Genomic DNA, 27,023 nt, shown 5'->3' with positions numbered 1-27,023 from the left:
TGTTCATTACACGGATAATGGCCGACTCGTTCTAGCTAAACAACACGAGCCAGATGGGATTGGGAAAGAGACGAACGCGAGAGGCATCGCGATGTACAATGCCCATAAATGCAACATCGACATAGCATCTCCTATGTCTTGAAAGACTCAAAGCATCCGATATTGTCCAAAATGACAGGGGGTATCTTATTCTATTATCTATGTCCGGCGCCGCGTCATGACCTTGAGAAGCTGGCTTATTCTTAGGATTGACTCATATTGATATTTCAGGCCGGTTCTTGTTCAGACCTTCTAAGAGCATACAAGCCTGACATAATTTCTGACTAGACATATAGCCACATCTCTCACAGGTGCCGAGCTTCTGCTTCGGAATGATGGGTAAGCTAACATTGCCCGGCTTTGCTGGGGTATCCAGTTGCTTCGACTCCCTTTTGCTTTGGTGCATCTTTCCGACTGGTATCTCAGTCTCGAGCCCTTCAGCCTCTGCAGCCTCGTTCTGTCGAAGCTCCTTCTCCATGACAGCCATTTCACCACCCCCAGCTCGACCATTTGCGGAACCGCATCCACCGACGCTATCCTCTTCAACGGCCTTCGGGACGGTGGCCTCTTTGATCCTGCAACCACAAGCGTCAGGCGTTTGCCCAGGCACGAGTCTGGCCATGTCCTCTCCGCTGCGCACAACGTCCAATATGGCACTCGGCCGGACTCTCTCAAGATTCTTAATCAAACTCCTCGCGCTCCCTCGAAACGCTTCAGGGCTGTATATGCATTCGGTAGTGAAATAGTCGAGTTTCTTGTGGTGCGCATATAGCACAATCTCCTTTTCGTATGCGTACTTGAGCGGCTTGCTTCGCTTCACTTCGCTCGCGTTGCTTCCGGTGACGATACTTGTGCTCCTGGACAAACGTGCTAGATCGCCGCGCAGGAGGTTCATCAGGATAGTCTCGGCCACATCATCTGCGTTGTGACCAGTGACGACATGCTTGATGCCGAGCATCTTGGCGCCCCGATCCAAGGCCTGTCTCCTGAAAACTCCACAATAAGTGCAGTTGCCCTTCTTGCCTATGGTTTCGACAACTTGGTCCATGGTCCAGCCGTACAGCTCATCGTAGCCCACAATCTTCAGGGGCATTTCATACTGAAGTGCGTTGCGCTTAACAGTCTCGAGAGAGTCGTCTCGGTAACCTTTGATGCCCTCATCTATGCTTAGCAAAACCAAGTCAACTCCATATTTGTGCTTCTCATTCAATGTCTTGAGAACTGATGCCAGGACTGTCGAATCTTTGCCGCCAGAAGCCCCTATTGCGATCCTTTCTCCCGGGGAAAATAGTTGAGATGACGTTATTGTGTGGTGTACTTCATCTTCAAATATTTGTATGAAACAGCTTTTGCAGAGCTTCTGATGGTTCTTAGGCCGTCTGATGAGTGCTCGTTGGGTCTTACAGATGGCACAGAATGCTGGCGCCATTTTTTTGTGGCGGTAGTTTCTTGAGGAAATGAGTTTTGACCAAGATGTTCAACAATCTGAATAACTCAAAAAGGGATGGATTTGTTCGTTTCAAATGTCCAGCGCAGTTGTGGTGACAAACTTCCATCACCAACTTTTACGTAGCGCGAACATTGAGACTCTGGTACGTACTTAGAGCGAGGAGGGGCATATAAGCTAGTCTGTTCTGGGCTAGTGCATTTTTTCTTCCTCTCAAAATCCACAAGCCCTACTTGCCATATGGTCCAAGCGTCAGATCGCGGCTTCCACAGATTCATTTTGCATTTTCAGGCTCAACTTTTTTTCCCGAAAGCTCTCTTTCCTGTATTCCTTTCAAAGCCGGTCCAGTAACGTCCAACGACCACACGACCAACGATCATCATGGTAAGCAGTTGATATGTTTCAGGAGATTGATTGATGTGCTCTGCACTCGTTCATATCTAAAACGGCGCTCGCTTGTCGAGTTGTCCATTCCCCATCCATTGTCTTACGACGATGGTGAGGAACTTGGCTTGAGATCTCGCAGTGTACACAGAAATGTCACAGCGGGTCTCTCTAGAGTTCAAGGAAGATACCAGTCAATGGAAAACATTTGCTGATGTCTTCTTTTCTCAATGACAGCCTCCCAAAGGTGGAAAGAAGGCCGCCCCGGCCCCGTTCCCTTCGTCGAAGGCCGGAAAGAAGGCACCCAAGGTCAGTAGCATTTATTTTTACTCCCCTCGACATCATGGACCCTTGCCAGACCCTTTCCAGGTGATGCTGACTTGATGTGTAGAACCCTCTGATCGAGAAGCGCACCCGCAACTTCGGTATCGGCCAGGACATCCAGCCCAAGCGCAATCTTTCGCGCATGGTTAAGTGGCCTGAGTACGTCCGCCTCCAACGCCAGCGCAAGATCCTCAACATGCGCCTGAAGGTCCCCCCAGCGATCTCCCAGTTCCAGCAAGTTCTTGACCGCAATTCCGCCGCCCAGGCTTTCAAGCTCCTCAACAAATACCGACCTGAGACCAAGGCCGAGAAGAAGGAGCGCCTGGTCAAGGAGGCAACCGCCATCAAGGAGGGCAAGAAGAAGGAGGATGTCAGCAAGAAGCCCTACGCTGTCAAGTACGGTCTGAACCACGTTGTAGGCCTGATTGAGAACAAGAAGGCCGCTCTCGTCCTGATCCCCAACGATGTCGACCCCATTGAGCTCGTCATCTTCCTGCCCGCTCTGTGCCGAAAGATGGGTGTTCCCTACGCAATCATCAAGGGCAAGGCCCGTCTTGGTACGGTCGTCCACAAGAAGGTATGTTACTCTATCATCTGTACTACTGCATTGTGTCTAACAGGTGGTGAAGACCGCTGCCGTACTCGCCCTGACTGAGGTCCGCTCCGAGGACAAGAGCGAGCTCTCCAAGCTCGTGAGCACCATCAAGGAGGGCTATATGAGCAACATTGAGAACTCCCGGAAGCAATGGGGTGGAGGTATCATGGGTGCCAAGGCCAACATGAAGATATTCAAGAAGAAGAAGGCTCTTGATGCCGCTATCAAGGTCTAAGGTGGTTGTCTCTGAGGTTATGGGTTGGGAGTTACAGCTTTGCACAGAACCGGCGTTGGAGGGGTCAAAATGGAATACCAGCCAACGGATTTGCATGACACCTACTCCACATAAAACTCGCAGTTCCATGATATCGAGATTAACGTGAGCCGTCATTTATCAATATGTCGTAGCTCAGGTCCATCTTCAACGAAAACTCGGGCAAATGTCATGAGGAAGCTTAATGTAGCCAGCGAGCATTTTAGTGCCGTGTCATCTTGACAGGCTCGCCAAGCTCGCATGCCGTATAACCCCACTGACCTGGTTGGTATTGTAGTACGATTCACCGTTCATAACCATGTTGCATCAAAATCTCCACGGACAAAACGGGCAACGCTTCACATGCTACTCCTTGGCAGCCGGGGCAAAGGTCGGGGAGCTTATCAGCTGCAATAGCAATGTGGAACTTAACCGAGGCGCAATCTGAAAACGTGGGGTCCACGACAGGGCACTGCTCTCAGAGGACCTGCGATCAAGAGGCATTGCTATTGGATCTAGTGTTCTGAACATTTTCTCTAGGTATTCCAAGACAAAACAAGACAATATTTTGCAGATATGTAATGCCGCACACCGCTTGGCGGCGATCTCAGTACAACGTGGATAGGAGCATCCATACCATAAGACAGTTACGCGGAGTGTCCGTCCAACCTTAGAGACAACTTGGAAACTTAAGACCCTCTGAATGAAAGCTTGGGCAGCATACTGAGGCTTCTTGGCTCTTGGTATACTAATAGTAGCAGTGTGTCGGACTCGAATCCCTAGTATAAGATGGGTATGAACAAGGATTACCCGTGGGGAGTTGCTGTGCGCTGTCTGTGACTGTCAAGGTTTCATTCCATTGAGCCCCATACTGACCCATCCCAACACTCATAGCAGATCTGCTAATGGATCTGTAATGGGTGTGACAAGTGACCCCGGTCGAGGCCTCATCTTAAGCGAACAAGGGCCTATTGACTTTATTGTTGAACACGGTACTCGTTGCTTGGTACTCGTTGCTTGGTACTCGTTGCTTGGTACATGTCCTCAGCTTCTCCTAGAAATTCACTCAGAGTACTCGTACTTCTAATTAAGAAATTTTGAGTTCCCTCGAACAAGTTGATATCACAGTTGATCAAGATCTCTCTCTCTTTCTCCCCTCTCTACATTCCACGGATCCGGCCGAACTCATACATTTCGGCAATAAGGAAGCTAGCTATCATTCAACTTGGTGTCGTACGTTGTCCGCCTGAGGAAACGTTCGGTCCAATTCGTCCTCGAGTGCAGGTAGTGGTGGTTGCCAAAGCTACCTGCATCTGTTGAATCCTCCCGAGTACACATCTCTTGCTGCAGGTCAGCACAAAAATCCCTCTTAAGTCTTCGCCGAGACTGGGGAATATCAACGGTCGAGCCCGCCTGAGTGTGCGTGAATTGAGCAGGTTCTCCCGACGCAGTCAAAGTCATCTTCAAAATTCATCGCTGTCGTCAACTTTTAATTTTTTTATATACACAAGCTCGATTTAAGCTTAAAACCTTTTGAGTTAATCTTCTAACATGTCCCGTAAGTAGATAGTCCGCCGCTGCCAGACTGGAGATCGTTTGTGGAGATGATTGGATCTGGGACGGAGACAGTTGCCCCTTTCAACCAAAAACTCCCAAAAGTCGTATGTTTTTGATTTTTAGGCGAGGCCACGACAGGGCCGCGAAAGATGGGCAGCTGCCTCATCCCTCAAACAAACAAGCCCGACAGAAACGTGAAGACCTTCTAACCGCATTGACCACCTTTTTGCATGCACCCCCATTTTGCAGGGAATTTCTACGCCTCAACAACACGACGTCTCTCAATTTACCTCGCAATTGCCCTATCTACGTACAAAATGGCTAATCCAGTGGAGAATAGTCTGGACGATTTTGAGCAGCGAATCGAACGCGCTAAAGAGCTTGTCCGTCAGGGCTCTTCCCAGGCCGTAGCAGCTCATCGGTACAGTATCAAGGGGACTACACTGTCCTACCGTATTCGTCACGGTAATTCGCATCGCGACGCCGCCTCCAGGCAACAAAAGTTGACTCCAGAGCAAGAGGAGGTTATCGAGAACTGGATCCTACACGAAGAAGTGTGTGGACGGGCTCCTAGCAAGCGTTATGCGGCCGACTTCGCTGCCGAAATCCTCCTTGCTCAAGGGGATAACAATACACTCGGCCAACACTGGGTGGATCACTTCGTTGGCCGCCATCCACAGATACGTACCAAAATTAGGCGCGTCGTAGATGCTAGCCGAGTTAGAGCGTCCGATTCGACCAAGATCCGAGACTTTCTGGCTGGCGGAAGACTGGTATATGGCCCCTAGGCTCCGAAGGACTAGTCGACGTATCTTGTGATCCTCCGGAGCCTCATACACCAGATCCTCCGCCTCATATATCACCACCTTTAGTTGCTTTTACTCCTCAGAAAGCGCAGCAACTATCTAGCCAACTACAGTCGATAGAGAAAGCCGAGGGCGGGGTATCTCGTAGGATTCGTACCCTAGTAGGCAAGGCCCTTACACTCCAGGCCGCCGAGAATGCCAAATTACGTATCGAAAACGAGCAACTATATACAGAACTAGATAAATACGCTCCAGATATACGCCAGCCCGTCGAGCCAGACCCGAATAAAGTATTCGTTAACTTATCAGCGATCCGAACAGCCCAGGACAAGCGAAATAAGCGAACACGGCCTATTTTACCGGATAAGCAGTTAGAAATTGATACTTTTCTCGAAGGAAGGGTCCCTCCTAAAAAGAGGGCTCGAAAGAATATATCTAAGTCTTCGGACACTTAAATTAAGTATGTTCTGTATATAAATAATATGGACGAAGTATTTAGGTTGATTCAGTTAGACCCTGCAAAATGGGGGTGCATGCAAAAAGGTGGTCAATGCGGTTAGAACATTTGGAAGAGTATGCAGGCTGACAATGACAACAACGCGCAGAAGATCCTTTTACCTATGCGTTAAGCTCAAACGAGGCCTGGGCTGGCTACAAGCGCCATCAGAACCCGGCCTTTTTTGAAAGATTGGCCGCTGGGCAATCACCTTCAATCCGTAAGTTTTTCCACTTTACCTCACTTTACCCCAAGCCCCAAGCCCCAAGGGGTTACTACAGACACCAGGTTACTAGTAGATTAATCCAGTTCTGCGGTTCAAGGATTTGGGATGAATCTTGAAAACCCGACGAGCTATAATTACGTACAGAAAAAGTAGACTAACATGGTGTCTGCCGCCACGTTAAAGTTTGGATAGGCTGCTCCGACTCGCGATGTCCTGAGACCACGATCCTAGGCCTGCAACCCGGCGACGTCTTCGTGCACCGCAACATCGCCAACATCGTTTCGCCGACGGATATCAACACTACCGCCGTCATTGAATATGCCGTCGCCTTTCTGAAAGTCCAACACGTCGTGCTCTGCGGTCACTCGTGCTGCGGCGGCGGCGCGGTGGCCGCTCTAGGCAATACGCCTCTTGGCGGCGTATTGGACATCTGGCTCACGCCCCTTAAAGTCATCCGCATGGCGAACCAGTCAGAGCTGGACGACATCAAGGATGAGAAGGCCCGTGCGGTTCGCATCGCAGAGCTTAATGTCGAGGCGGGGGTTAAAGTCCTCATGGCCAATGCGACGATTCAGGAACACATTCGGGATCGCGGATTACAGGTCCATGGTACGCTATTTGACATTGCTTCGGGTAAGATCAATGACCTTGGTTTTGGTACTGGGAATCCCAAGCCAAAGATGAGAACCGGCCTCGGTGGGAATGCGGCCGTCAATGAGGTTTATTAAGGGGCGACATGGCGCACTTGTTTTCAGGGCCGATGGCGCCAGAATGGAAGCCCGTTAGATGGGTTTGGCGGCTCGGATTGGAGTTTACTGGGAATGTCTACCAGTGAGGTTTATAATGGAAGACTCGGCATGGTGTTATCAGGTTTAAGTGCTCAAGAAAAGGAAAACCTCCAAAGGGTGCACACGGAGTATTTCAGTCAGGCTACATGCGTTAGTATGGAAAAGCGCGGAGAACAGCGAGGTGTTGGAGTTGCAGGTGGCCAAACCACAGGCGTACAGTAATAGTCTTTGTTGATTTAGGGGTATACAACAGTCCAAGATATATGCAGGCTATACAGGGCCACCGCTGCATGGAATTATGTGATTCGTTGATTCGCTCCTTACATCAAGCCATGCCAACAGCTCTAGATCTTGAAAAGTTCATCAAGGCTTCTGTTGGATCCCAGAAATCTCTTGGTGCTGTATTGCAACAGGTCACAAGTACCAAACCGACTCCGCTACCCTGCAAGCGACCCCTCTATTAACGTCAATGGCGGGGCACTCCAGGGGTATCTTCTGACTTTCACCATCTTGATGGAAGCCAAGCAACGCTCACTTGGACGTGAACGCAGTCTACCGAATGCCAAGATACACAACAGCTGCGGGCAGGTGATGTATATCTCTTTTTTTGATTGATTACGTGCGATGAGCCTTGGATCAAGTGGCCGATCACTCTAGCCGCGAAGAATCTGTTCGAGGATGCTCGTCGGCTGGCCGGCATCAGCACTTGAGGATAAAGAAAGGCTCGGCATTATTTAACAGCCCAAAGGGTAGGCAAAAGTCGTGGGCTATGAGGTGTGCATAGACAAGTTGCTATCTAATTTCATCAATCGTATAGTTGTCGTCATCGCAACTATTTTCAACAACGTCCTTACCGCGCCAGTACCCATTTAAGTACTCACCCACCACAGACAACCATCACCGAAACCGGAACAACTGAAGAAGAGAACGAAGCCATGTCGTTGGCGATTCTGTCAGACGAGGATATCAGAAATCTCTTTGAGTCCCTCACTCATGATGAGGTAGATAGATTTCAACAATCGCTCAGATGCGCGTTGCATGAGTACTCGACGGGGACGCAATCGATTGAGGAGGGCCAGATCCACCAGCCCGACCGCACGACGGTCCATTCCAACCTCACCAATGCGACGACGTTGTTCATGCCCTCAATGAGCCCAAATGGCCATGGAGTGAAAGGTAAGTGTTTCTTGTTTTGTCGCAATGTCTTCTCCTCGTCAGGCAAGTAGCTAACAATGCCCAAGTCGTAACAATATCCAAGCCCCAACTCGAGGACCCCGAAGCGCCCTCGGTTTCGCCCACGGGCTCTCTTACCCTCTTCTCGAAGCACGGCGCACCCGTCGGGTTCCTCCACGCAAAGACCCTGACCGCCTTCCGCACCGCCCTGGCGTCAACATGCCTGCTCACCAAGCGCGCCGTCGTCCGCACCCTGACAGTCTTCGGGTCGGGTCTACAAGCGTACTGGCATATCCGCCTAGCGCTCATGCTACGGGGTTCCACGATCCGCACTGTTAACATTATCAACCGGCAGTTCTCTGACAACGCCAAATTCATTCTCAAGAAATTCTACGCCGTGGCGCCCGATACAAAAAGGCGCGAAGGATGGGAGGCCTGCGAGTTTAGCATCTTAACGCCTGGATACGGCGAGTTCGGCAGATTGCAGAAGGAGCATATCCGCGCTGCGGACGTGATATACTGCTGTACGCCGAGTACGGAGCCGCTGTTTGACGCTAGGTTGCTTACGAGCCATGAGGGGAGGCGTAAGGGCAGGCTTATCGTAGCCATTGGGAGTTATACGCCCGAGATGAAGGAGCTGCCTACGGCGTTACTCGAGCAGGCCACGAGGCCGCCGCATGGGCATGCGCACTTTCACAAACATGCTACTGAGGGGGGCGTGGTAGTGGTGGATACCCTGGATGGGGCCATGAAAGAAGCAGGTGAGATTATTGAAGCTGGGTTGGAACCCCGGCAGCTGGTTGAGTAAGTTTGTTTACCCTCCCCCTACGCTCCAAGATAACTTAACACTTGAAGCAGCGGGAGCTAACCCAAAAACCCAGATTGGGCGAACTGGTCATGATACAAAAGGCCCGGCTGGCCCTAAGGGATGAACACGACTCTACGTACTCACGCACCTCAACCGAAATATCCTCTGATATGGAGAAACTAGACTTAACACCAGGAAGTCCAGCCCTCTCGGCCGTCTTCGGCTCTGAAAACGGCAATAACCCACCGACCCCATCACCGCCGCGGCGGAGCCCGAGCCATACTGGCAGCAACTTCTTCCGCAAGCGACGGACGTCGAGCACGGGGTCGGTAGACCGGTCCAAGGAGCGCCGCGAGGACCATCTGAGCAAGTGGCTCACGAGCGGGAACGTCATCTATAAAAGTGTTGGTTTAGGGTTGATGGATCTGGTGGTTGGTATGGATGTAGTGAATTTGGCCAGGGAGAAGGGGGTAGGGAGTTATATTGAGAATTTCTCGTAGTGTGAGGATCTTTCTCCTTTGGCGCCTGTCTTCTGAGTACTATATTGTCTTGAGAGGAAGGAAGTTGAGCTTGAGGAGTTGCGAAATTAGAGGGGTATAATACGATAGGGAGCGTTGTTCTGAGAATGATACCTATGGGTTACTTTGATGAAACAAGCCATTGGTCATCACTACTGGACTGCCAGAGCTTAAGAATAAACCACGGATGTTTCCCAGTCCATCAGTGCATTGTGTGACCATAAAAAGGAATAGATTGATCAATTATAAGTGTATGGATTGATGTCATGATGCTAAGTTCACGGCAGGCCAGTCGGGTAGCTCTGTGCATCTCACCCCTACAAGGCCTCTTACTCAGCAACCCATACAGCAGCCATGCCCATGCCGGTACCTATGCACATGCTAGTAACTCCGACCTTCTCTCCCCGTCTCTTCAACTCATACAACAACGTCGATACTTGCCTCGCCCCCGTGCACCCCAGCGGATGCCCAAATGCAATCGCACCTCCCTTCGGGTTAATTTTCTCCATCGGCAATCCTAGCTCATTGGCGCACCACAAGCACTGACTCGCAAATGCTTCGTTAATCTCAAAGATATCCACGTCATCCTTGGTAATGCCCGTGAGCTCGAAAACCTTGGGGATCGCCTTCCAGGGTCCGACGCCCATGAGCAGAGGCTTGACGCCCACAATGCTGGCGGCTACGTATTTACCCAGGATGGTCTGTCCTAGCCGCTCAGCTGTCGACCGCTTCATCATCAGGACCGCCGCGGCGCCGTCGGAAATTTGCGACGCGTTGCCAGCATGAATGGAACCCCCTTGCGCAAAGGCGCCCTTCATTTTGCCTAGAGACTCGGCTGTTGTACCGGGGCGCACGCCGTCATCCTTGGACACGGTGATGCTCTTGGTCTCACCGCTCTTCGGGTCTTCGAACTTAACTGTCAGGGGGTGGATTTCCTCGTTGAAGAGCCCGGCCTCCTGGGCCTTGGCTGCTTTCTGATACGACGACGCAGCGAAGGAATCCTGCGCGGCGCGAGGAATATTGCGGTCTTTGGCCATGTCTTCGGAGAGCACGCCCATAGGCACTTTGCAGTTAGCAGCTTCGGGGACGGATTCGAGGAGTTCGGAAAACTCGGATACAGCAGCAGGACTATTGGACCGTACGTATCTCCAATCAGCTTTGTTATGTGCTCAAGTAGGTTTAACGATGGGGAGGATATACGCACCCGTAGTTCAAACTCATACTCTCCACCCCGGCCCCAATGCCGACCTCAATCATCCCCGCGCGAATCTGATTCGCAACATCGACACATGCCTGCAGACCCGACGAGCACTGCCGGTTCAACGTGCGCACCGCCGTTGACTCGGGGAACCCGGCCACCAGCGCCGCCGCCCGCATCTCGGTCGCGCCACCACCGGGGGCCAGTACCGTGCCCACGCAGACGTCCTCGACGAGGGCAGGGTCGATGCCGGATCGCGAAATGATGCCTTGGAGAGCGCCTGCCATCAGGTCTGCGGCGTGCGTATCTTTGAACCCGCCCTTGCCGCCTTTGGTGAAGGCGGTGCGGAGGCAGGCTGTCACGACGATGTCGTCGGGGGATTTGATCAGTAAGCGATCTTTGGCCGATTTGGCGCCAGTGATCTGGCCGGAGATTTGCTGGAGTCGGTCGAGGGCTGTGGAGGTTGAGTGTCAGCGTTGAGTCTCAGCCCGTCTCGTTGTCTACCACATGCTTCTCACGCCGGTAGGGACGGCTGCGAGCAGCTATTGAAAGGAGGAACATTGATCGGATCACTTACCACCCATGATGTCTGATTTCGTCTCACTTTGCAAATAACACAGAAGATGTTTCAAGAGAATGAAGAGATGGAGAAGTGCCAACTTGTATAAATGGAAGAATTGGTATGTGAGGGCAATGAACAATCGTTGGTCAAAGCCACTTGCGCTATCATTGTATCAGAGATGTGCCTCGGAAGTTCTCATCACCCTAGTTGCCACATCCCTGTAGCTGATGTCAGAAGCTCGCCGAGCTAGCGTCGCAATCACATGCCAGACCGCATCTGGTGTAGCGAAACGCTGTCACAAGATCACTTCGAAAGGTTTGTATTACGCTACAAACCCATAGTTAGGATTATGGAAATCTCCATTCTGATGTACGATTTGTCAGCGAAAGTTCACTCATCAAATCCACCTGGAGAATTTGGATGTCCCATTGCGAACGGCATGTGCGTGCCGAAATCTGGAGACAGACTTTGAAATCTGGGGAAGAGAAGCACGCCGCTAAGATATGTCCAATGGTTGCGCACATGATGGAGCCGCAAAAGCCGGTATTTGTCGACGGTGGGATTTGACCGCTCCCATTGAGAGCGAGAGCGAGCTACTAACCTAGGAGCTGCTGGAGTCGCTTCAAACTCAGGGGCGCTCCCGGGTAGGTCGGGAGTAACTGGTCGATATCATGCCTAGGCTACCAGCTACTTGAATTCTCATGTCCAAACTATACATGAAAACCTCGAGGATAAATTCTAAGCATTCTGAAGTGCTCTTATTAAACTCCCAAGTAGTTCATGTTTAGTATCCATTAGTCTCCTTGTTGGGAGCCCAATATCACCGTCGCTGGAAATTACGGCCGTCTCAAACTCGACTTCTCATACCAGCTAATCATCAATTCTCTTTCCATCCTCAGAGACCTTTCTGCATACTTAAGTAAATAACCGGCCTGGCTTTATTTATGTGTTATTTTAATTTTTTGGGAATCGCGCTGTCTCTGTGAAGATGTGGAGCCTGAGTGTTGAACCCAACACCTCGTGTTGGTGGCTCGTTTTCTTCGTCTACCCCCTATGTTGGTGATATTTGCAAATCAGCCAAAATAGCTACGTCAGTGTCGTTCTAAATTCGTTGGCACAATGCGAGCTGTAAAAATCTTACAACGTAATTTTCCCGTCTACTTCCTCTCAAGTGAAACCCGTAAATTCAACTACATTCATCTGCACAATATGTCTGTCGAGCCAGAATATTCCGAGCCGCGCTCATTTCGCGAAACTGTGGATGATCGCAACAAACAACAAGAGAGAAGAAGCCATAGACGGACTCACCGCCACCAGCCCACAAATCAAAAGCTGACGCACAAAACTTTAGTTAGTTCAGCTTATTTGGTCGATGCCTAATTAGACCCATAAAGCGGCACAATTCGTCGGACTGGAGTTGAATGCTCGGCACTACCTCGCAGTAAGTCAAATTTTCACAAATACTTCAGTCTCATATTTTACCAACCCAGTCCAGATTATCCGGGAAAGGAGTTGCTTGAGGCCGAGCTGGATGAGAAGCGGAATATACCAGCTAATAAATACTATGATGGCGTCGACATAATTCGGCAGGTTGCTGGCACTAACGGGGTCGACAAGGATCTACGACAATTCGATCTTGATGTTACCTTGGGCCCAATGGACAGGCGAATCCCAACTTTTGCAGCAGCACATGGCTAACCCCATCGGCACAGTCCTACTAGGTTGCTCGAAAACTAACGCCCGCCACGTGTGTAGTCGCCGATGCGGGCCAGTAGACCAAGATTTCACGGGCGATAGGTGCATGGGAGACGGCTATTGATGGAAATGGAGTCGCTTCGCCTCAGATGCTGAAAGCTCTTGGGGACTGAGAAGAAGCGGGACCTTAGCAAGCAAAAACCACGGCAGTTCGTTCCAGTGGAATAAGCAGCGTTATACCAGGTTCTCTCAGTAGAATTAGCAACATGATACCGGTTTCTTTCAGTGGAATAAACAACGTTATGCCTGTGTGTTCTAGTATATTTTCTATGATCATAACTCGGCATTCCAGAAAGATCGAATGGAGTACCTGAAGGCAATTATTTCCAGATGTAGAGAGGAAGTGTTTTCGAGTCATCATCTTACCGTAGAGTGCTATATAGTGTCTAGAAAGTAGTAAAACAGCTAATAAACAGGATGAATTCCACATGATAAGATGATAACCCAATTTTTCTGTGAAGCAAGCGAACATGCGACGCAATGTGAGGCTTGGATACGGACGCTCAAGGCCGAAACGGTGCACTTGTGAGAAATCGGTCTTTGTTAAAAAAGTCATCATGACGGACGCCAAACAAACATAAGGGAGAAGAGACAGATGGGATCGTGTGTATTCTACGGTTGTGCACGTGTAGGGCCACTAATAACTTGACTCATTTGTATTTCTAAGCCGTTATATACAGAGTTGTCACATTTTCAGTGTCCAACGAATGGCACATAAAAAATTTACACCTTTTCAAAACGTAACCAAAGCTGATCACTTTTAGGGTGTGCCGTATATCCATCAGTGGGCTCAATGCCCTCATCGTCGACAATGTGGCTGGTATAGTTGGAGTATATGGCGGCGATGATGAGTTTCATTTCTGCGATAGCGTCAGTAGCCATCCAACGATCATGGGAGAGTTCAGTCGCACCATGCATAGCGAAGTTTGAACCAAGACACATTCGCCCACCACTCGAGAACCCCCAGAATTGGCGGTTGATTTCGGTCTTCTTTTCGCCATCCACGCCATCCTGCTGCAACCATCGGGCATGGTCCCATTTCTCCGGGTCCGGGAAGAATTTCTTGTCCCGATGCAAATTATATGCGGAAGCGGACACGCGGGTGCCGCCGGGCACTTCGTAAGGTCCGATGCGCGATGATGGTGACGGGGCAATTCGAGGTTCTGGGCCGCCAGCCGGGGCATACTTCCTCACGGTCTCGGTGATTACCGCGTGTAATATCGGGAGGTTGTCCAACTGTTTAGAGTCTGCAATATTGACTCTACCGGCTTCCAACCTCATGTTGGGTTCCAAGGAGCGTAGTTCATTCCGGAGCTCGTGCTGCAGGTCCAGTGACTGGGAGAGATGCCATGTTAAGTAAGTCAGGGTAACTCCGGTGGTTTCTTGTCCGGCGAGAACATGGTCGATGACCTCTGAAGCGACTGAAAGTTCTTGTTGTAGGATGGCAGTAGGGTAAATGGGCGACTCTTTCCCGTTTGTCTTTTCCTCTTTGTCTATTCCCGCCAGTAATGATCGAACGACTACAGGATCATCCACTGAGTCCTGGGATTCCGTGCCGGTCTTTTTGAGATAGGACACAGCGGAGTTGGACAGCTTCTTGCACCAGGCCTCTAGCTCATCATTCGCAGCGTCAACCCATGTTGGGGTCAAATGAAGGCCAATAAAGGTGACAGCCCGTGACAGCCGAGGTAGTTCCTGCGGAAAGAACCCATAGCCTTTCCGAACTTGATAAAGCTTCAGCCAATGGTCTCTGTACAACTTGTTCTGTATAAAGTTGGAGCTGTTGCGGAGGCCGAAGCAATACGTGGATATGAAGTCCATCGCAGTTGCACAAAACAACGAATAAACGTCGATACCATGAGGCTTCTGGCTGTCAAAGACAGAGTGTTCCAATGTTGGAATAAATCTGGAATTTAGAATGGAATACGACTGCGCAGCCAGAGAGGCCGACGAGTGGATGTACGATTTTGAGTAGACGTTGGACACCATGCGTTTCCTAATTGAATGCTCTTTCGCGTGCGTAGACGAAAACATGCATGGAACTCCATAGTTGTTGAAGATGTCGTACCACTCATGCTTGTCAAAACCGCCCTGATACACAATTTTTACTCCTTCCATGCTGTTGATGCTGATTTCGGTGGGCGAAATGCGGACGATTGGGCCATGTTTGTCATGAGCTTCATACAATGTCCTGTTCTCTCGGCTCTCGTACCTGGCCCACAATATCCAAAATGGGGAGATTGAGCACGACCAGTGCGCATTCGGTATTTTCGAAAGAGGAGAGAAGACGACTGGGTAAAGAACGTATCGATAGAGGGAAGCCAATATCAGCAAAGATATGGCCGGCGTGGCCACATCGGAGACACTGATTGCTGCCATGATGAAGGATTGGGGATGAAAGTTGACCTTGCAGTTGTGATGGAACTAATGACCTCATCAACCAGCAGGCAAGGTTAAAATACGGAGGTATCCAAGAGGGTGCAAAGGAAACAAAATGAGGGCAGTTGCGAAGAATATGTTGCGTACCTTACGCTTTAGCGTCTCCCATCATCGCATCATTCTCATTCTTACACAATCTATAAGAAAGATTTGTGTTATGTGATGCGACTTGATGTTCAAAAGATAGTTGGTTGTTTCAGTGTCAATTGGATGGATAAATGCATATATAGCTTCTTTACTTACATCGCAGTACTTGCAAAATACTCTTTATCTGCGTACATGGTCACAGCTGAAAACTGGGTCAAAAATATTGAAGGTGCACCTTCCATTGCTTAGTTATGTGACAACAATTTCAAGGACGGGAAAAATTGAGTCAGGCAAACCTGACAAAGGATTTGACACGATCTGCAGCTCCACTCGTTGGCTGATGACTCTACTCGCCTTAAATCTTGGTGAACAGTAATTGATAGGTTCGCTTTTGGTGGTATGTCGCGCTGTTAATGATGCCAGGCACTGGTCGGCATTTGCTTGCGATGACTCCTCGAGCTCACCCATGCAATCTGTCACTAGATGACTCCTAAGATCAAGCGCAACTTCGTCGGCATCTTTGGTTACAAGGTCTCTGCTTGAGTACAAATAATCCAGCCCGCTAAAATCGAAGCAATCAGACTTCAACCAAACCAGCCGTTAAGACACAAACCCGCCAATCGATATACCAAACTCACTCTTCGATTACAAATGTCGCATATCGAGGTTGGGAAGATGGAGTCCCTGTGTCTCCAAGAGATGACAAAACTGAATACTTTGCCCCTCGATATTCTTCTGATTATCATATCATACTTCGATACAGCCCGCAGTTTTGCTGGTGTCGCCTCGACGTGTAGAAGCCTCGCGCAAGTCGTCAAGGCCGACGGCTGGCGCATCTTCGTGAAAACCCAGTTCGGGAGCCTCAGCATCCCGCCAAACACTACGACTTGCTGGAATGACTTGGCACGTTCGTTGACTTGGCAGTCGCGGGCTTGGGATAAACGAGCATTCGTCTTTGACACCTTCGCCCCTAAGCCTACGGGACCGCTGATTCCAGCCGGTGGACAACATCGAAGACGCGCGCAAATGCATAGTCACGGCTCTCAGACCGTTCCGTGCCAAATTGTTGTTGATGCACATACCCAGTTCAACGGAGCACAACAACGAGAAACCGTTGTCTGGGGAGCTGGGGAGAATCTTGTCACTCGAACTCGGCTAAAGAAAAAGAACGAGATAATATCTGATAAATGGTTCACCTCTGAAGGCTCAACAGCGGGATTCGCCAGTGGTCGAGATGATGTCACTTCCATATCCGTATTCAGGCCTTCTCAGACTCAGGTGCAGGGAGAAAATATAGGGGTTCTGGTCGGTAGAGCTAGTGGTGATCTACGCTTGGTATCATTGACTTCCTCTGGGTTTGGTCAGACCCTCCAGAACTTCCGTCCATCGCAGTCGGAAAATGTTAAGAATCATGTGCGGCAAACTGAGATCCAATCCTTCGACACTGGAGATCGTCAAAAGCTCCTCGCCACCAGCACAAAGGACAACGTACTCTTGTACCCACTTGATAGCACGTCTATGATCCCGGAAGAGAAGGAATCCATGGAGCTGGAGAAGATGCGCAACATTGAGCCGATCGAAGCTGTGGACCTAAGACGTGCTGAGGGCTCGGCACCATTCAAGTTTCTACGCTCACTCAAGTTCATGGGCAATGGGGACCTCGCCATCGGATTGACTAGTAGCGCTCAGCCTCTGCGAATCATGAAGATCACCCCAACCGGGACCGAAGTAGACACTGCGGCCAAAATGCGTCCTTCAAAGCGTGCTGCGGCTACCTACGCGCTCAAGGATTGGGAAAATAGTACGGCGAGAGGTCTATTGCCTATCGATTCGACCGCTATCCCCGGCGGGGGAGGAAACGTGCTACTCAGTTCCTATGAGGACGGGACTGTTAGGCTCCAGGACATCCGTACACCCTCAGCTATCGATACCATCTACGGAGACCACTTCGAGCCGACGACACCCATTAGTACCCTGGTATCTTATGGCGCCGAGCGGTTCATCGGAGGAAGCGCCCGATCAAGCGTTATCAAAATCTTCGATTTTCGTTGGACAAAGGGATATACCTACACTGCCTCCTTACCATGCGGGAATGACAATCCTTTCCCGGCTCCGAAACTACCAACTCTGGTATCCGCCCCAACATACGATAACCGGAGAAAGTGCAACCATGTGAGTGGCCAGAAATGCACTTGGCATGCGCTCTCGACAGTCGACTACTATCGCCCCAATGCCAATATATACTTGAGGGTTATGCGAACAAATCACAGAACCCAGCCATGCTACATCTCCTCCCTTGCAAAACCCTCGGACATTTCGACTACATTGTATGCCGGCCTTGCAGGAGAACTCGTGGAGATGAATCTCACAGGAAACGTAGGTATGGATGAACCGATGCCAGGCTCTAACCACCATGGGATGCCGTATAAGCAGTCAAGAGGCCCAGGCAATATCATTGAGACGGGAGACGGACTGGCGTTAGACGACATCAGCTACAGCTCGCGCATGCCTGTCATGCGATCTCAGGTGCCGATTGCCGCACTCCTCCTCAAGAGAATTCCAACTACGAGTCGCAAGCGACACAGACTGGATGAGTCCTACCAACAGTTTGAAGATCACTTCATCGACGCCGTCTCGACCTGCCGGCATTCAGTAACTGAGTAGGACGGGGCCGAAAACACCCCATTGCGGCGACGCAAATTTTCTCGTGATGGCATTCGGATTGATACTCGCCAGTCCAGCTGGGCAAAGGTGCAGTCTGTGTATAGAAAGCGATTGGGTGGAGAACTTGGAACATACATAGTAAACGCACAGGCTCCGCCCTCCTACCACTAAGCACTAAGTATTGCCATCCATGTTCCAAGCGTCCGAGCAAGCGGCGCTCGACACACGCCATCCAGTCAATAGTCGACCCATGCACAAGTGATCTAATAGCTATTATGATGTGCCATTTGTGGCATTTGACAGATTCTGCAGGTGGTGTTACAGCTAGAGTGGTCTTGTGCAAGCGCTGACAGCTAGCCGCGCAGGGCTATGTCTCAATTGAAGCTAAACCAGCAGCTCATCTCCTAGGTTGCAGTATTCAGCTAATCGCCGTTCTTTGGGCTGACATCCGGTCATCCTCAAAGTCGAACATTTTGGGCTCAGAGAACGTAGCAGGGAGATTTTGTGTAAGGAATCGGTTCGAAGATATATACAGGGTGCCCGCTGTATTCTTTGTCAATTCCCTGAGAGTTTGAAACGGGCAAAAACGACTGTCTGACTTTATACCGGCGATCTTGAGGGTCGAAATGGATTCTATCGTATTAGCTCCAAGCCATGCGGTTATAGCAGGCTCTGGCCTTGGAAATAAGGCGGATGCTGCGAGCATCGCAGGAGGCGTGTTGGAGACGATGATGACAACCGGGGCAGGCAAGATCTCGACAATAGTCCTGGCGTCCATCGTGGCTCTCTTCCTCCTGGATCAGTTCTTCACCGCTAAGGTCGACCCTCAAGAGCCGCCGCTATTGAAGCCTCGTTTTCCTCTGATTGGTCATCTAGTCGGAATGATGCTTGGGCAGCAAAGTTATTTCCAAAAGCTCCAGTGAGTATCTACTCTCGCGTCTAGCTCGGGTATGGGAAACATGGAGATCTGAATCTCCATTTGTTCCCTGCGTATTATCACTTCAAGTCCATTGAAAGGGCCGAGAGTGTCCCAGCAAACTAATTTGGCACAACAGCAAGCGAAACTCGCCACCAATCTATACATTGCCTGTGCTAAACGGCAAGATTTACATCGCTACGTCGCCGCCTCTAATTCAGTCGGCCCTGAGGGGAAAGGATCTCTCCTTTGACCCCTTTGTAGTCGACTTTGCTCAGAAGCTGTTGGGTCTTGACGAGGCGACTATGGCCATCATCAGGGATGAGAGTAAGGGCACCACGACGAACGCGGACATGACAAAGGCCATCCACGGGGGCTTGAGCGGCGGAAACTTGTTGCGCACAAACCGGGCCGTCCTGGAGGATGTTGCAGCCCAACTCAACGCGTTCCCACTTGGGAATGACGGCCTTGAAATTCCCGACTTCTGGATCTGGCTGCGCAATTTATTGTCGGCAGCTACCACCAAGGCGCTGTATGGTAAGAAAGCCAACCCCTTCGACACCATCCCAACCATGTTTGACGACCTATGGTGAGTTTCTTATGCTTACTCTCCCATTTCGAAACTATTTTGCTGAAATATGAAAAAGGCAATTTGACACGCATACGCCAACCCTGATGATCAGCCCCTTTCCCTGGCTCACCCATCCCAAAACCCTTCAGGCTCGTGCCCGTCTCCAGGCGGCCGTGGTCGATTGGTATACGGCCGGAAACGACAAGGATCCTGACATCGCCGCCATCGCGGCGTACCGAGCAGAGACCTTGCGCCGTCATGGCTTCTCAGCGCGTCAGATTGGCCAGATCGAAATCTCACTCGCACTGGTGTCAATGCAGAACGCTATCCCGACGCTGCTTTGGCTCGTGCTGAATGTGTACCAACGTCCAGGCTGGGTTGAGCGCATTCGCCTCGAGATTCTCGACACTCTACAAGAAGCCAAGCCCGTCAATGGGATGCGCCAGGTGCAGATATACGTCTCGTCTCTCGAGGAGAAAGCGCCGTTCCTGCTGGCTTGCTACAAGGAGGCTGTTCGCATCGGTAATGCACAGCTGGGCACCCGCCGTGTCATGCAGGATACGTATATTTCCGACGGTAAAGGGAACCGGTACCTGGTCAAAAAAGGGATCGACATGCTCATGCCGTGCGGCGTTATGCACCGGCTCGATAATGTGTGGGAAAGCGACACCGATTCCTTCAATCCGAACAATTTCCTCAGTCCCGAGCAAAAGGGCCTGGATCCGCAAACGCAGAGCGAACGGGAGAAGCTACGCAAGGCAAGTTATATCCCTTTTGGTGGGGGGAAACACTATTGTCCAGGGAGGAAGTTTGCCATGTATGAGATTATGGCTTTGATGGCGACATTGGTGGTTGGGTTCCACGTCAGCCCGCTTGGAGGCGGAGAGGAGATTCAGATGCTTGAGATGATGGGGGTGAGGTTTGGGGAGGCGGTGGCGAAGCCTAAGAGGAACGGAGAGGGGTGTCCTGTGAGGTTGAAGAGGAAGGAGGGGTGGGAGGCGGTTAGATGGAGGTTTGTGTGTTGATGCGCCGGCCCAATAGTGCGCAGGATGGCGAAGGGGGGGTTTTATGTGGAGGGCCTGGACTAACTAGAATTATTGTGTAGAGGGATGACTGCATTCATTTTATGGTATAAGAGCCAACACCGATAATCTCATCCCACATTAAATGACGTGCGCATGTGTAGTAGCTTGAACTTGAGATTGTTCATAGTCCTACAGCTTCCTAACCCTTCGTCAAATACAACCGTATGATCAGGTCCCCGTTTTCTAAAATATGCAGTTCCCTGTATGAGTGTCGGGAGCCGCTCCGAGACATGTCTCGCGTAAAAGATGGCAATATTTATGTAACATACTACGGCAACACCAGTTGTGTTCGTCTTGGCAACAGGTCTTTTTGGTTTCATCTATCCGGCTATAGTTCCCATTCTACTAAGCAAAGAAACATCACCAAACATTCCTAGAAATCATACTCCAAGCCTCCTTCTCGATTGAGCATAGATTGCACCGTATCCACCACCACCCTCTCCAACCCCCTGTACTTCAACCCCAACATCCTCCTCGACTTAGAATTGTCAAACCCATACACATCCTCAGGGAAATCATCCTTCAAGTCTTCTGAGCCCAGACCTTCTCCTCCCCCGGGCAATCTATCCCCCAGCTCGGGAAACTTCTCCCGAATGATATCGACAATCCGCTTATTTGAGAAATACCCACCGACGACATAGAACCTCTCGCCACCCGCCTCGGGCAAAAGCATGGCTACGAGATGTGCTTCTGCAACATCGCGCACGTCGACAAAAGTGAATACTGGGGCTGTAGGCTCCAGGCCGAATTTCATGCGGCCCAGAACCATATCCCGGATGCGTTGGTTGGAGGTGTTGATATTGTCGAGGTGGGGGAGCGCACGTTGGATGGGCCCGAAATTAAAGGTGCAGTTTATGGTGGCGAGATCGAAAGAGGGTTTTTCATGAGAGATGAAGTTCCAGGCGGCTTCTTCGGAGAAGATCTGGCAACGAAGTTAGGTGGATGAAAGGCAGCGTATGTATCAAATTTGCTGAAGGTGAATGAAGGTCTGTATGAGAGCAAACATAGCAGAGTCGAGGTAAGTGATCCGATCAGACTTACTTTGCTGGCTCTATAAGTATTCTTGGGCACCATAGCTTCTTCCCAGGTCATGGGCGCCCAATACGTCTCATCATATACCTTTGCGTGATTCCCAGGATTTAAAATTGCTGCCGAGGAAGAGAGGAAAACGACTCGCATGACGGTGGGGGCGTTCTCCCGAATGGACTTGAGGAGCCCGGTTGTCCCTTTGATGGCGGGATCTAGAAAATCCTTCACTGGGTCCTGCACATTATTATGGTAAGGCGATGCGGTATGGATAACATAGTCAAAGGGGCCATGGGAGCGTAGCACCTATTCAACAATCAACCACATACTTCGCAGGGTGGCTCTTGTTTTTCCACTTACAGTATCGAACACGCCCTCTTTGGCAACATCTGCCACAATGGAATATGTCGCCGAGCTCCGAAATGCTGGTTTCACCCCTTCCACGATGCCATGACCCTTTGCATCAGATCGAGCAGTCGCGACCACCTCGAACCTAGGCATGCATCAGTACCGGGCAAAATAGTTTCGACCGCACAGCACATCCATACCCAGCCTCCAGCAATACGTCGAGAATATGCGAGGCGATGAACCCACTGCCTCCTAAATATGATGAGTTAGCTCCAATCCCGCGCAAGGATATGCAAGTAGCAAAGACCTGTTAGAAGGACCTTTCCCTTGAAGGGCTTGTTAGTCTCCCCCATAACTTAGATGCCGCCGCTTGTGATATTGGCGGATTTTTCAATTCCACTCATAGCCTCGAAAGATCAAGAGGAACTGACCTAATCATTTCTTTGGAATATGGCTTAAAGCTGACGCACCGCAAGGTTCTGGTATTGAACGCAGATACATTCACCGGCCTTCCGCCTCCCGGGAGTCCGGAATTTCAACCCCACCCCCATACCGAAACGTAGCAGATGCTACGAAACCGTATGGTATTAGTGCTGGTTAGTCTGTGTCTAATTGAGCCTACCCCAAATCGTGTAACGTCTGCAGTCCACTACCAACTTCATGGTTCAAATACTCCAAACCGTCTATTTGCTTTCAACCAATGCTGACAAAATAGTACCTCACAGCAGCAACTCAGCATGTCGCCCTCACCCAATTCAACCAATACCCTCCGCCTCCACGTCGCCATAATAGGTGGCGGCATAACCGGTCTAACCCTAGCCCTCGGCCTACAAACCCGCAACGTATCCTTCACCATCTACGAGCGTGCCTCGAGCTTCAAGGAAATTGGCGCCGGCATAGGCTTCAGTCCCAACGCGGAACGGGCTCTCAAAGTAATAGATCCGCGGGTACACGATGCTTATAAGCGGGTCGCTACCCCCAACGGCGAGGATTTCTTCCAGTGGGTTGATGGCCGGCACACGGATGAGATTATCTATAAGCTGTACCTGGGCCAACAGGGATTTCAGGGGTGTCGGCGGTCGGATTTTGTGGATGAGTTGGCTACGATGATTCCTGGGGAGAACGTGAGATTTGATAAGCAGATTGAGGGGATTGTAGAGGAGGAGAATGGGGGGAGGGTGAGGATGAGGTTCAAGGATGGGAGTGTAGAGGAGGCTGATGTGGGTGAGTTACATCCATCCATCTACCTCATAAAACTCGGCAAAGCTGTTCTTCATCATATACATCATCATCGGTACTGACTTCCTCAAAGTCATCGGCTGCGACGGCATCCGGTCCCGCACCCGACACGTCCTCTTCGGCCCCTCCCACGCTCCCTCCTACACCCACAAATTCTGCTTCCGGGCCCTAATCCCCCTCCCCTCCGCCCTCCCCAAGCTAGGTGTCCACCGGACCTCAACGCGCTTCATGTACAACGGCCCCGAAGCACACATTATCACATACCCTGTTGCCATGGGCGAAATCCTCAACGTCCTACTCGTCATTTCGGATTCAAACCCGTGGACCACCGAGGACGGGCGACACACCTCCTCAGGCAGCAAGCAGGAAGCTCTCGCGGCGTTTGCGAATTGGCATCCCACTGCACGCACTATTGTGGACCTCCTGCCCGAGCAACTGGATAAGTGGGCAATTTTCGACATGCATGACCGTCCGGCACCGTACTATGCGCGTGGGAGCGTGGGTATTGCCGGCGATGCGGCGCATGCCGCGGGGCCGCATTTAGGGGCCGGCGCGGGTTTCGGCATGGAGGATGCGCTTGTGCTTGCGGCACTGCTGGAAGCTGCGGATAAAAGATGCGAGGGTGGTAAATCGAAAGGCGAGCTGTGTTGTGGGGCCCTAGAGACGTACAACGAGGTGCGGTACGAGCGCACGCAGTGGTTGGTGGGACTCACAAGGGAAGCCTGTGATTTGTTTCAGTGGCAGAATGAGTCAGCTGGGAGTGATTCTCGGAAGTTTGCTGAGGAGATCACTTGGCGATTTCAGAAGATTTGGGAGTATGACATTGATGGGATGGTGAGAGGGGCGCTTGAGGGATTTGGAACTAAATCCGGATGGCCTGAAAAGGGGCAAGAAATATGAAATGGGCATATTACTTAATGTTTGTGGCTCTCTTACATTCATTTCTGTAACTCTACCGTCTCTCGTGGAGATCACGAGGCGGTGTGTCATGGGCATTGCGGCTTCCCCGGCCAAATTTTCATGCCGTCTTCATTGCTCCAGCTGTGGCACATCAACGGCGGCCAATTTCAACGTATACAAATTACTCAAGCTTGCTCTGTACACACAATTTTATGTCTAGTAACAAATCCGCTGCCGCGACACCAACGTTCACTCGTTGCCTATGATGACCTTACTGTCTTCCCCTCTCTCCAACCACGCCTTGGCTTGATAACCATCATTACTGGCTTCACTCACTGCAAGACATGAACTGGCAATACCGCATTATTCTTCTTCGGGACCTCAATCCCGCCTCCATCCGGACTTTCCATATCAAACAGCAGTACAACCAAAACTACTAGGGCCAAGATCTCGTTCATCGCATAGTGTCGTCCCGGACATAGGGTCTTCCCGCCCCCAGAGGCTCGGAACGCGGCGGGGTGGACTTAATCCCTTTTCCCTTGGAGTTCGTTGCTGGTTAAGAAAATGAGTGGGTCCGAAAACGTCGACATTGGAACCCCAGATCGACTTGTCGGCATGGATGACGCCACCCGCCATCTGGATGACCGAGTACTGGCCAGGAAGTACCGGTCTGCGAGAAGGGTGGGTTCCTTGACCACACGGATTGAGTTGTTGTCTGAGTTGAGGCGGAGACATTCTCTGTACACTGCGACGAGCATAGGACATTCCGTCTTGAAAATATAAATGCTCAATAGCTGCTTGGTTGATTATCGGACTGTAGGATCGTGGACTCGATTTCGGACCAGACGCGATTGAGCAAGTCTGGGTCTGCAAAGATCTGGTACTATCCAGAAAGTCGAGGCATTAACGATGCCAACAGAGAGGAACGACAATTTTGGCCGTGGAGCTGCACACAGGGTCCAGCCATGCTTGAGTGCAAGTGCAAGTGCAAGTGCGAGTGCGATGCGCTCCTGAATGATCTTAGAGCCCATCTTGTATGTGCCTGCCTCAAGGTTAGTCTCCCAGGGCAGAAACTGGCAACTCCTGGCCCTTGTATGCCTTCCGCGTCATGCCTCGTGGAAATATGTTAATCAAAAGCATCCCCAGGCCATGGTAAAAATCCCAGAATGCATCCTCTAGGTGGGGATGCAAGGCAATCGGGTTCTGTAGTCCGTACAGATATTTCGCTGTCGAGACGGTGACCAAGTGTCGAACCCAGACCAGCAACTCGGCTTTGAACTCACAGGCCGCATCCAAACTGATCTCACTCAGGTAGTCGCCAGGTCCGAGCCAAGAATAGACCGTCTCCAGGATATCAGTCGGAAATACTCTTTCTCCACCCGGGCCTGAGTCGAGGCTCCGGCGAGTAACATCGGCAATTGTGTTGTCAAAGCCGAGGATTCTCTGTGTTACCTCAGAAATGATGGGCGTAAAGGAAAGCGTGTTAGATGCTCATTGTCCTGCAGCTGCGAGTAACGGTTCCGTTACAATGTAGATGCGTGAGCTGGGGACCGGTAGCGTGAATACCGGTGCGTGCTTGTTGCGTATGCCCGTGTTCTTGCTAAAACGGCCTCCGAATATTGCCATGCCTAACAGATGGTCTACTACCGGGATTTTGGGGCTGATGATAGGCGGCTCTTGCGGGTCAATCTTCCGAGACGAAAGTTGGTACGTGACGAAGTAGATTGTCACCAGGGCCACTATTGCCCATATTACTAAGGGTGATCATTCCTCAGGACATGTCCGTTTACGAATCATGCTGAGGATCAGGAGTGTTTCTGACAGACCGCGTATATGCACAAATGTTGCTGTAGTGAGAACTCTGCTTGCCTTACCAACGTCTAGTGGTATTGACATGACCGGGTAGGGCGAGTTAAACCATACCGCCGAGAGCTTCTGGCCCTGTCGTATAGGATGACGCCAAGACTCAGCTTGAACGAGCCAAAATCGAAAACTTGGGTCGAGGCTCGCCCTGAAATTAGATTAGCGTTAGGTTACTCGAGTTTCGCGATCGAGTTCAGTGATGTTCGTCTGTCTACAAAGGGGTATCGATCACCGCGAGTTGCAACAACTTGTCTTGTGACTTCCCAATTCTTCACTTTGCCTCTCGGTACCTTGGTCTTGCTCGCCCTGGGTAGAGATCGGTCGAAGGCGTGCCTTCCGCACGAGATTATTCAATGTGAGTCGCACCTCCTGGCTGCCAACTTTCCTTCCCCAAACCGTAAATGGACTCATACGATGATGTTATGACCTCCGCGCGTTCAGAACCGAAAAGCTGCACACAGTCGAGCGTGACGACCACTTTGAAACAACATGTGACGCTTCTAAACACGATGCTTGAGTGCTCTGCTCAAATTTGGATCTCACCAGTGTAGCATTCGAAAACCACCACCCGGCACAGTCTGTCTGTCGCACTTGCCACCCTTACATCACCCATGTCGACATGCTTCTCAATTTGGATGCAGATGCTGTCAAGTGATACCTAAGTATCTTAGTCGGCTCTGCCTTCTGAGCTTCGGATAACCAGATGGATGTCGCTCGTCTACTTCCATGTTTTCATCAAGTTCGACGACACAAGCACCTGCCCAAGGGGAGATATCCCGACTTTATAGGAGCAATGAACATGTTACCACTTCCCCAGCGATTTAGAGTTCTCGGAGATCTTCCCCGGACTCGACAGGGATGATATTGACAGATCCCACGGACCCATCACATAGATCCATATCTCATGCTACATGGAAATATACAAAAACAGTCTCATACGGGTTTCGTTGCCGTTA

The 27,023-nt window shown here is 50.7% G+C and overlaps 11 protein-coding genes across 11 annotated transcripts; 6 read left to right on the top strand and 5 right to left on the bottom strand.

Moving 5' to 3' along the window:
* Positions 1 to 253: 253 nt before the first annotated feature.
* On the bottom strand, positions 254 to 1,468 carry BCR38DRAFT_410912 (PP-loop ATPase superfamily protein; the record flags this gene model as incomplete). The annotated part of the gene is made up of 1 exon (XM_040858525.1): positions 254 to 1,468. The coding sequence occupies one exon, from the start codon at positions 1,466 to 1,468 to the stop codon at positions 254 to 256; it is 1,215 nt and encodes a 404-aa protein (XP_040714344.1).
* Positions 1,469 to 2,133: 665 nt separating this feature from the next.
* On the top strand, positions 2,134 to 3,294 carry BCR38DRAFT_241382 (50S ribosomal protein L30e-like protein). The gene is made up of 2 exons (XM_040854392.1): positions 2,134 to 2,771; positions 2,824 to 3,294. The coding sequence occupies exons 1-2, from the start codon at positions 2,337 to 2,339 to the stop codon at positions 3,022 to 3,024; spliced, it is 636 nt and encodes a 211-aa protein (XP_040714343.1). The 5' UTR covers positions 2,134 to 2,336; the 3' UTR covers positions 3,025 to 3,294.
* A 2,715-nt stretch (positions 3,295 to 6,009) lies between these two features.
* On the top strand, positions 6,010 to 6,913 carry BCR38DRAFT_346961 (carbonic anhydrase; the record flags this gene model as incomplete). The annotated part of the gene is given in 3 exon segments (XM_040856296.1): positions 6,010 to 6,121; positions 6,311 to 6,837; positions 6,857 to 6,913. Coding segments are annotated over 3 exon segments (696 nt in total), but the record flags the coding sequence as incomplete, so codon positions are not given.
* Positions 6,914 to 7,690: 777 nt separating this feature from the next.
* Positions 7,691 to 9,462, top strand: BCR38DRAFT_241325 (UbiD family decarboxylase). Its single transcript, XM_040854391.1, has 3 exons — positions 7,691 to 8,091; positions 8,157 to 8,892; positions 8,970 to 9,462. Exons 1-3 carry the CDS (start codon positions 7,851 to 7,853, stop codon positions 9,394 to 9,396), a joined length of 1,404 nt encoding a protein of 467 aa, XP_040714341.1. The 5' UTR covers positions 7,691 to 7,850; the 3' UTR covers positions 9,397 to 9,462.
* A 159-nt stretch (positions 9,463 to 9,621) lies between these two features.
* On the bottom strand, positions 9,622 to 11,401 carry BCR38DRAFT_438866 (Thiolase, N-terminal domain-containing protein). The gene is made up of 3 exons (XM_040860596.1): positions 11,190 to 11,401; positions 10,619 to 11,066; positions 9,622 to 10,542 (listed from the first exon to the last, which is right to left on the bottom strand). Exons 1-3 carry the CDS (start codon positions 11,194 to 11,196, stop codon positions 9,744 to 9,746), a joined length of 1,254 nt encoding a protein of 417 aa, XP_040714340.1. The 5' UTR covers positions 11,197 to 11,401; the 3' UTR covers positions 9,622 to 9,743.
* Positions 11,402 to 13,652: 2,251 nt separating this feature from the next.
* BCR38DRAFT_347043 (cytochrome P450) lies at positions 13,653 to 15,308 on the bottom strand (the record flags this gene model as incomplete). The annotated part of the gene is made up of 2 exons (XM_040856302.1): positions 13,653 to 13,789; positions 13,841 to 15,308. 2 exons carry the CDS (start codon positions 15,306 to 15,308, stop codon positions 13,653 to 13,655), a joined length of 1,605 nt encoding a protein of 534 aa, XP_040714339.1.
* Positions 15,309 to 16,015: 707 nt separating this feature from the next.
* BCR38DRAFT_241264 (uncharacterized protein) lies at positions 16,016 to 18,526 on the top strand. Its single transcript, XM_040854389.1, has 2 exons — positions 16,016 to 18,297; positions 18,485 to 18,526. Exon 1 carries the CDS (start codon positions 16,107 to 16,109, stop codon positions 18,117 to 18,119), a length of 2,013 nt encoding a protein of 670 aa, XP_040714338.1. The 5' UTR covers positions 16,016 to 16,106; the 3' UTR covers positions 18,120 to 18,297; positions 18,485 to 18,526.
* On the top strand, positions 18,407 to 20,784 carry BCR38DRAFT_241269 (cytochrome P450). The gene is made up of 4 exons (XM_040854390.1): positions 18,407 to 18,431; positions 18,485 to 19,038; positions 19,175 to 19,624; positions 19,683 to 20,784. Exons 2-4 carry the CDS (start codon positions 18,746 to 18,748, stop codon positions 20,629 to 20,631), a joined length of 1,692 nt encoding a protein of 563 aa, XP_040714337.1. The 5' UTR covers positions 18,407 to 18,431; positions 18,485 to 18,745; the 3' UTR covers positions 20,632 to 20,784.
* Positions 20,785 to 21,064: 280 nt separating this feature from the next.
* Positions 21,065 to 22,418, bottom strand: BCR38DRAFT_486769 (uncharacterized protein; the record flags this gene model as incomplete). The annotated part of the gene is made up of 5 exons (XM_040864070.1): positions 21,065 to 21,613; positions 21,733 to 22,023; positions 22,078 to 22,210; positions 22,266 to 22,317; positions 22,373 to 22,418. 5 exons carry the CDS (start codon positions 22,416 to 22,418, stop codon positions 21,065 to 21,067), a joined length of 1,071 nt encoding a protein of 356 aa, XP_040714336.1.
* A 384-nt stretch (positions 22,419 to 22,802) lies between these two features.
* Positions 22,803 to 24,204, top strand: BCR38DRAFT_410903 (uncharacterized protein; the record flags this gene model as incomplete). The annotated part of the gene is made up of 2 exons (XM_040858524.1): positions 22,803 to 23,289; positions 23,378 to 24,204. 2 exons carry the CDS (start codon positions 22,803 to 22,805, stop codon positions 24,202 to 24,204), a joined length of 1,314 nt encoding a protein of 437 aa, XP_040714335.1.
* A 193-nt stretch (positions 24,205 to 24,397) lies between these two features.
* BCR38DRAFT_467111 (uncharacterized protein) lies at positions 24,398 to 26,100 on the bottom strand (the record flags this gene model as incomplete). Its single annotated transcript, XM_040862739.1, has 6 exons — positions 24,398 to 24,727; positions 24,857 to 24,998; positions 25,089 to 25,235; positions 25,279 to 25,656; positions 25,732 to 25,943; positions 26,079 to 26,100. 6 exons carry the CDS (start codon positions 26,098 to 26,100, stop codon positions 24,537 to 24,539), a joined length of 1,092 nt encoding a protein of 363 aa, XP_040714334.1. The 3' UTR covers positions 24,398 to 24,536.
* Between the last annotated feature and the right edge of the window lie 923 nt (positions 26,101 to 27,023).

The sequence above is a fragment of the Pseudomassariella vexata genome, assembly GCF_002105095.1.
Source record: "Pseudomassariella vexata strain CBS 129021 chromosome Unknown BCR38scaffold_9, whole genome shotgun sequence".
NCBI classification, from domain to species: domain Eukaryota; kingdom Fungi; phylum Ascomycota; class Sordariomycetes; order Amphisphaeriales; family Pseudomassariaceae; genus Pseudomassariella; species Pseudomassariella vexata.
This window is presented reverse-complemented; position numbering and strand designations above follow the sequence as displayed.

What these genes read in the sequence shown, in the direction of transcription:
- BCR38DRAFT_241382 (XM_040854392.1), top strand. Translation starts at nt 2,337, where the DNA reads ATGGTTAAGTGGCCTGAGTACGTCCGCCTCCAACGCCAGCGCAAGATC. An exon ending in GTACGGTCGTCCACAAGAAG is followed by an intron (nt 2,772 to 2,823) that starts GTATGTTACTCT and finishes CAGGTGGTGAAG; the next exon opens with ACCGCTGCCGTACTCGCCCT.
- BCR38DRAFT_241325 (XM_040854391.1), top strand. Translation starts at nt 7,851, where the DNA reads ATGTCGTTGGCGATTCTGTCAGACGAGGATATCAGAAATCTCTTTGAG. An exon ending in AAATGGCCATGGAGTGAAAG is followed by an intron (nt 8,092 to 8,156) that starts GTAAGTGTTTCT and finishes ACAATGCCCAAG; the next exon opens with TCGTAACAATATCCAAGCCC. An exon ending in GAACCCCGGCAGCTGGTTGA is followed by an intron (nt 8,893 to 8,969) that starts GTAAGTTTGTTT and finishes CCAAAAACCCAG; the next exon opens with ATTGGGCGAACTGGTCATGA.
- BCR38DRAFT_438866 (XM_040860596.1), bottom strand. An exon ending in AGTATGAGTTTGAACTACGG is followed by an intron (nt 10,543 to 10,618) that starts GTGCGTATATCC and finishes ACGGTCCAATAG; the next exon opens with TCCTGCTGCTGTATCCGAGT.
- BCR38DRAFT_241264 (XM_040854389.1), top strand. Translation starts at nt 16,107, where the DNA reads ATGTCGCATATCGAGGTTGGGAAGATGGAGTCCCTGTGTCTCCAAGAG.
- BCR38DRAFT_241269 (XM_040854390.1), top strand. Translation starts at nt 18,746, where the DNA reads ATGGATTCTATCGTATTAGCTCCAAGCCATGCGGTTATAGCAGGCTCT. An exon ending in AGTTATTTCCAAAAGCTCCA is followed by an intron (nt 19,039 to 19,174) that starts GTGAGTATCTAC and finishes TTGGCACAACAG; the next exon opens with CAAGCGAAACTCGCCACCAA. An exon ending in ACCATGTTTGACGACCTATG is followed by an intron (nt 19,625 to 19,682) that starts GTGAGTTTCTTA and finishes AATATGAAAAAG; the next exon opens with GCAATTTGACACGCATACGC.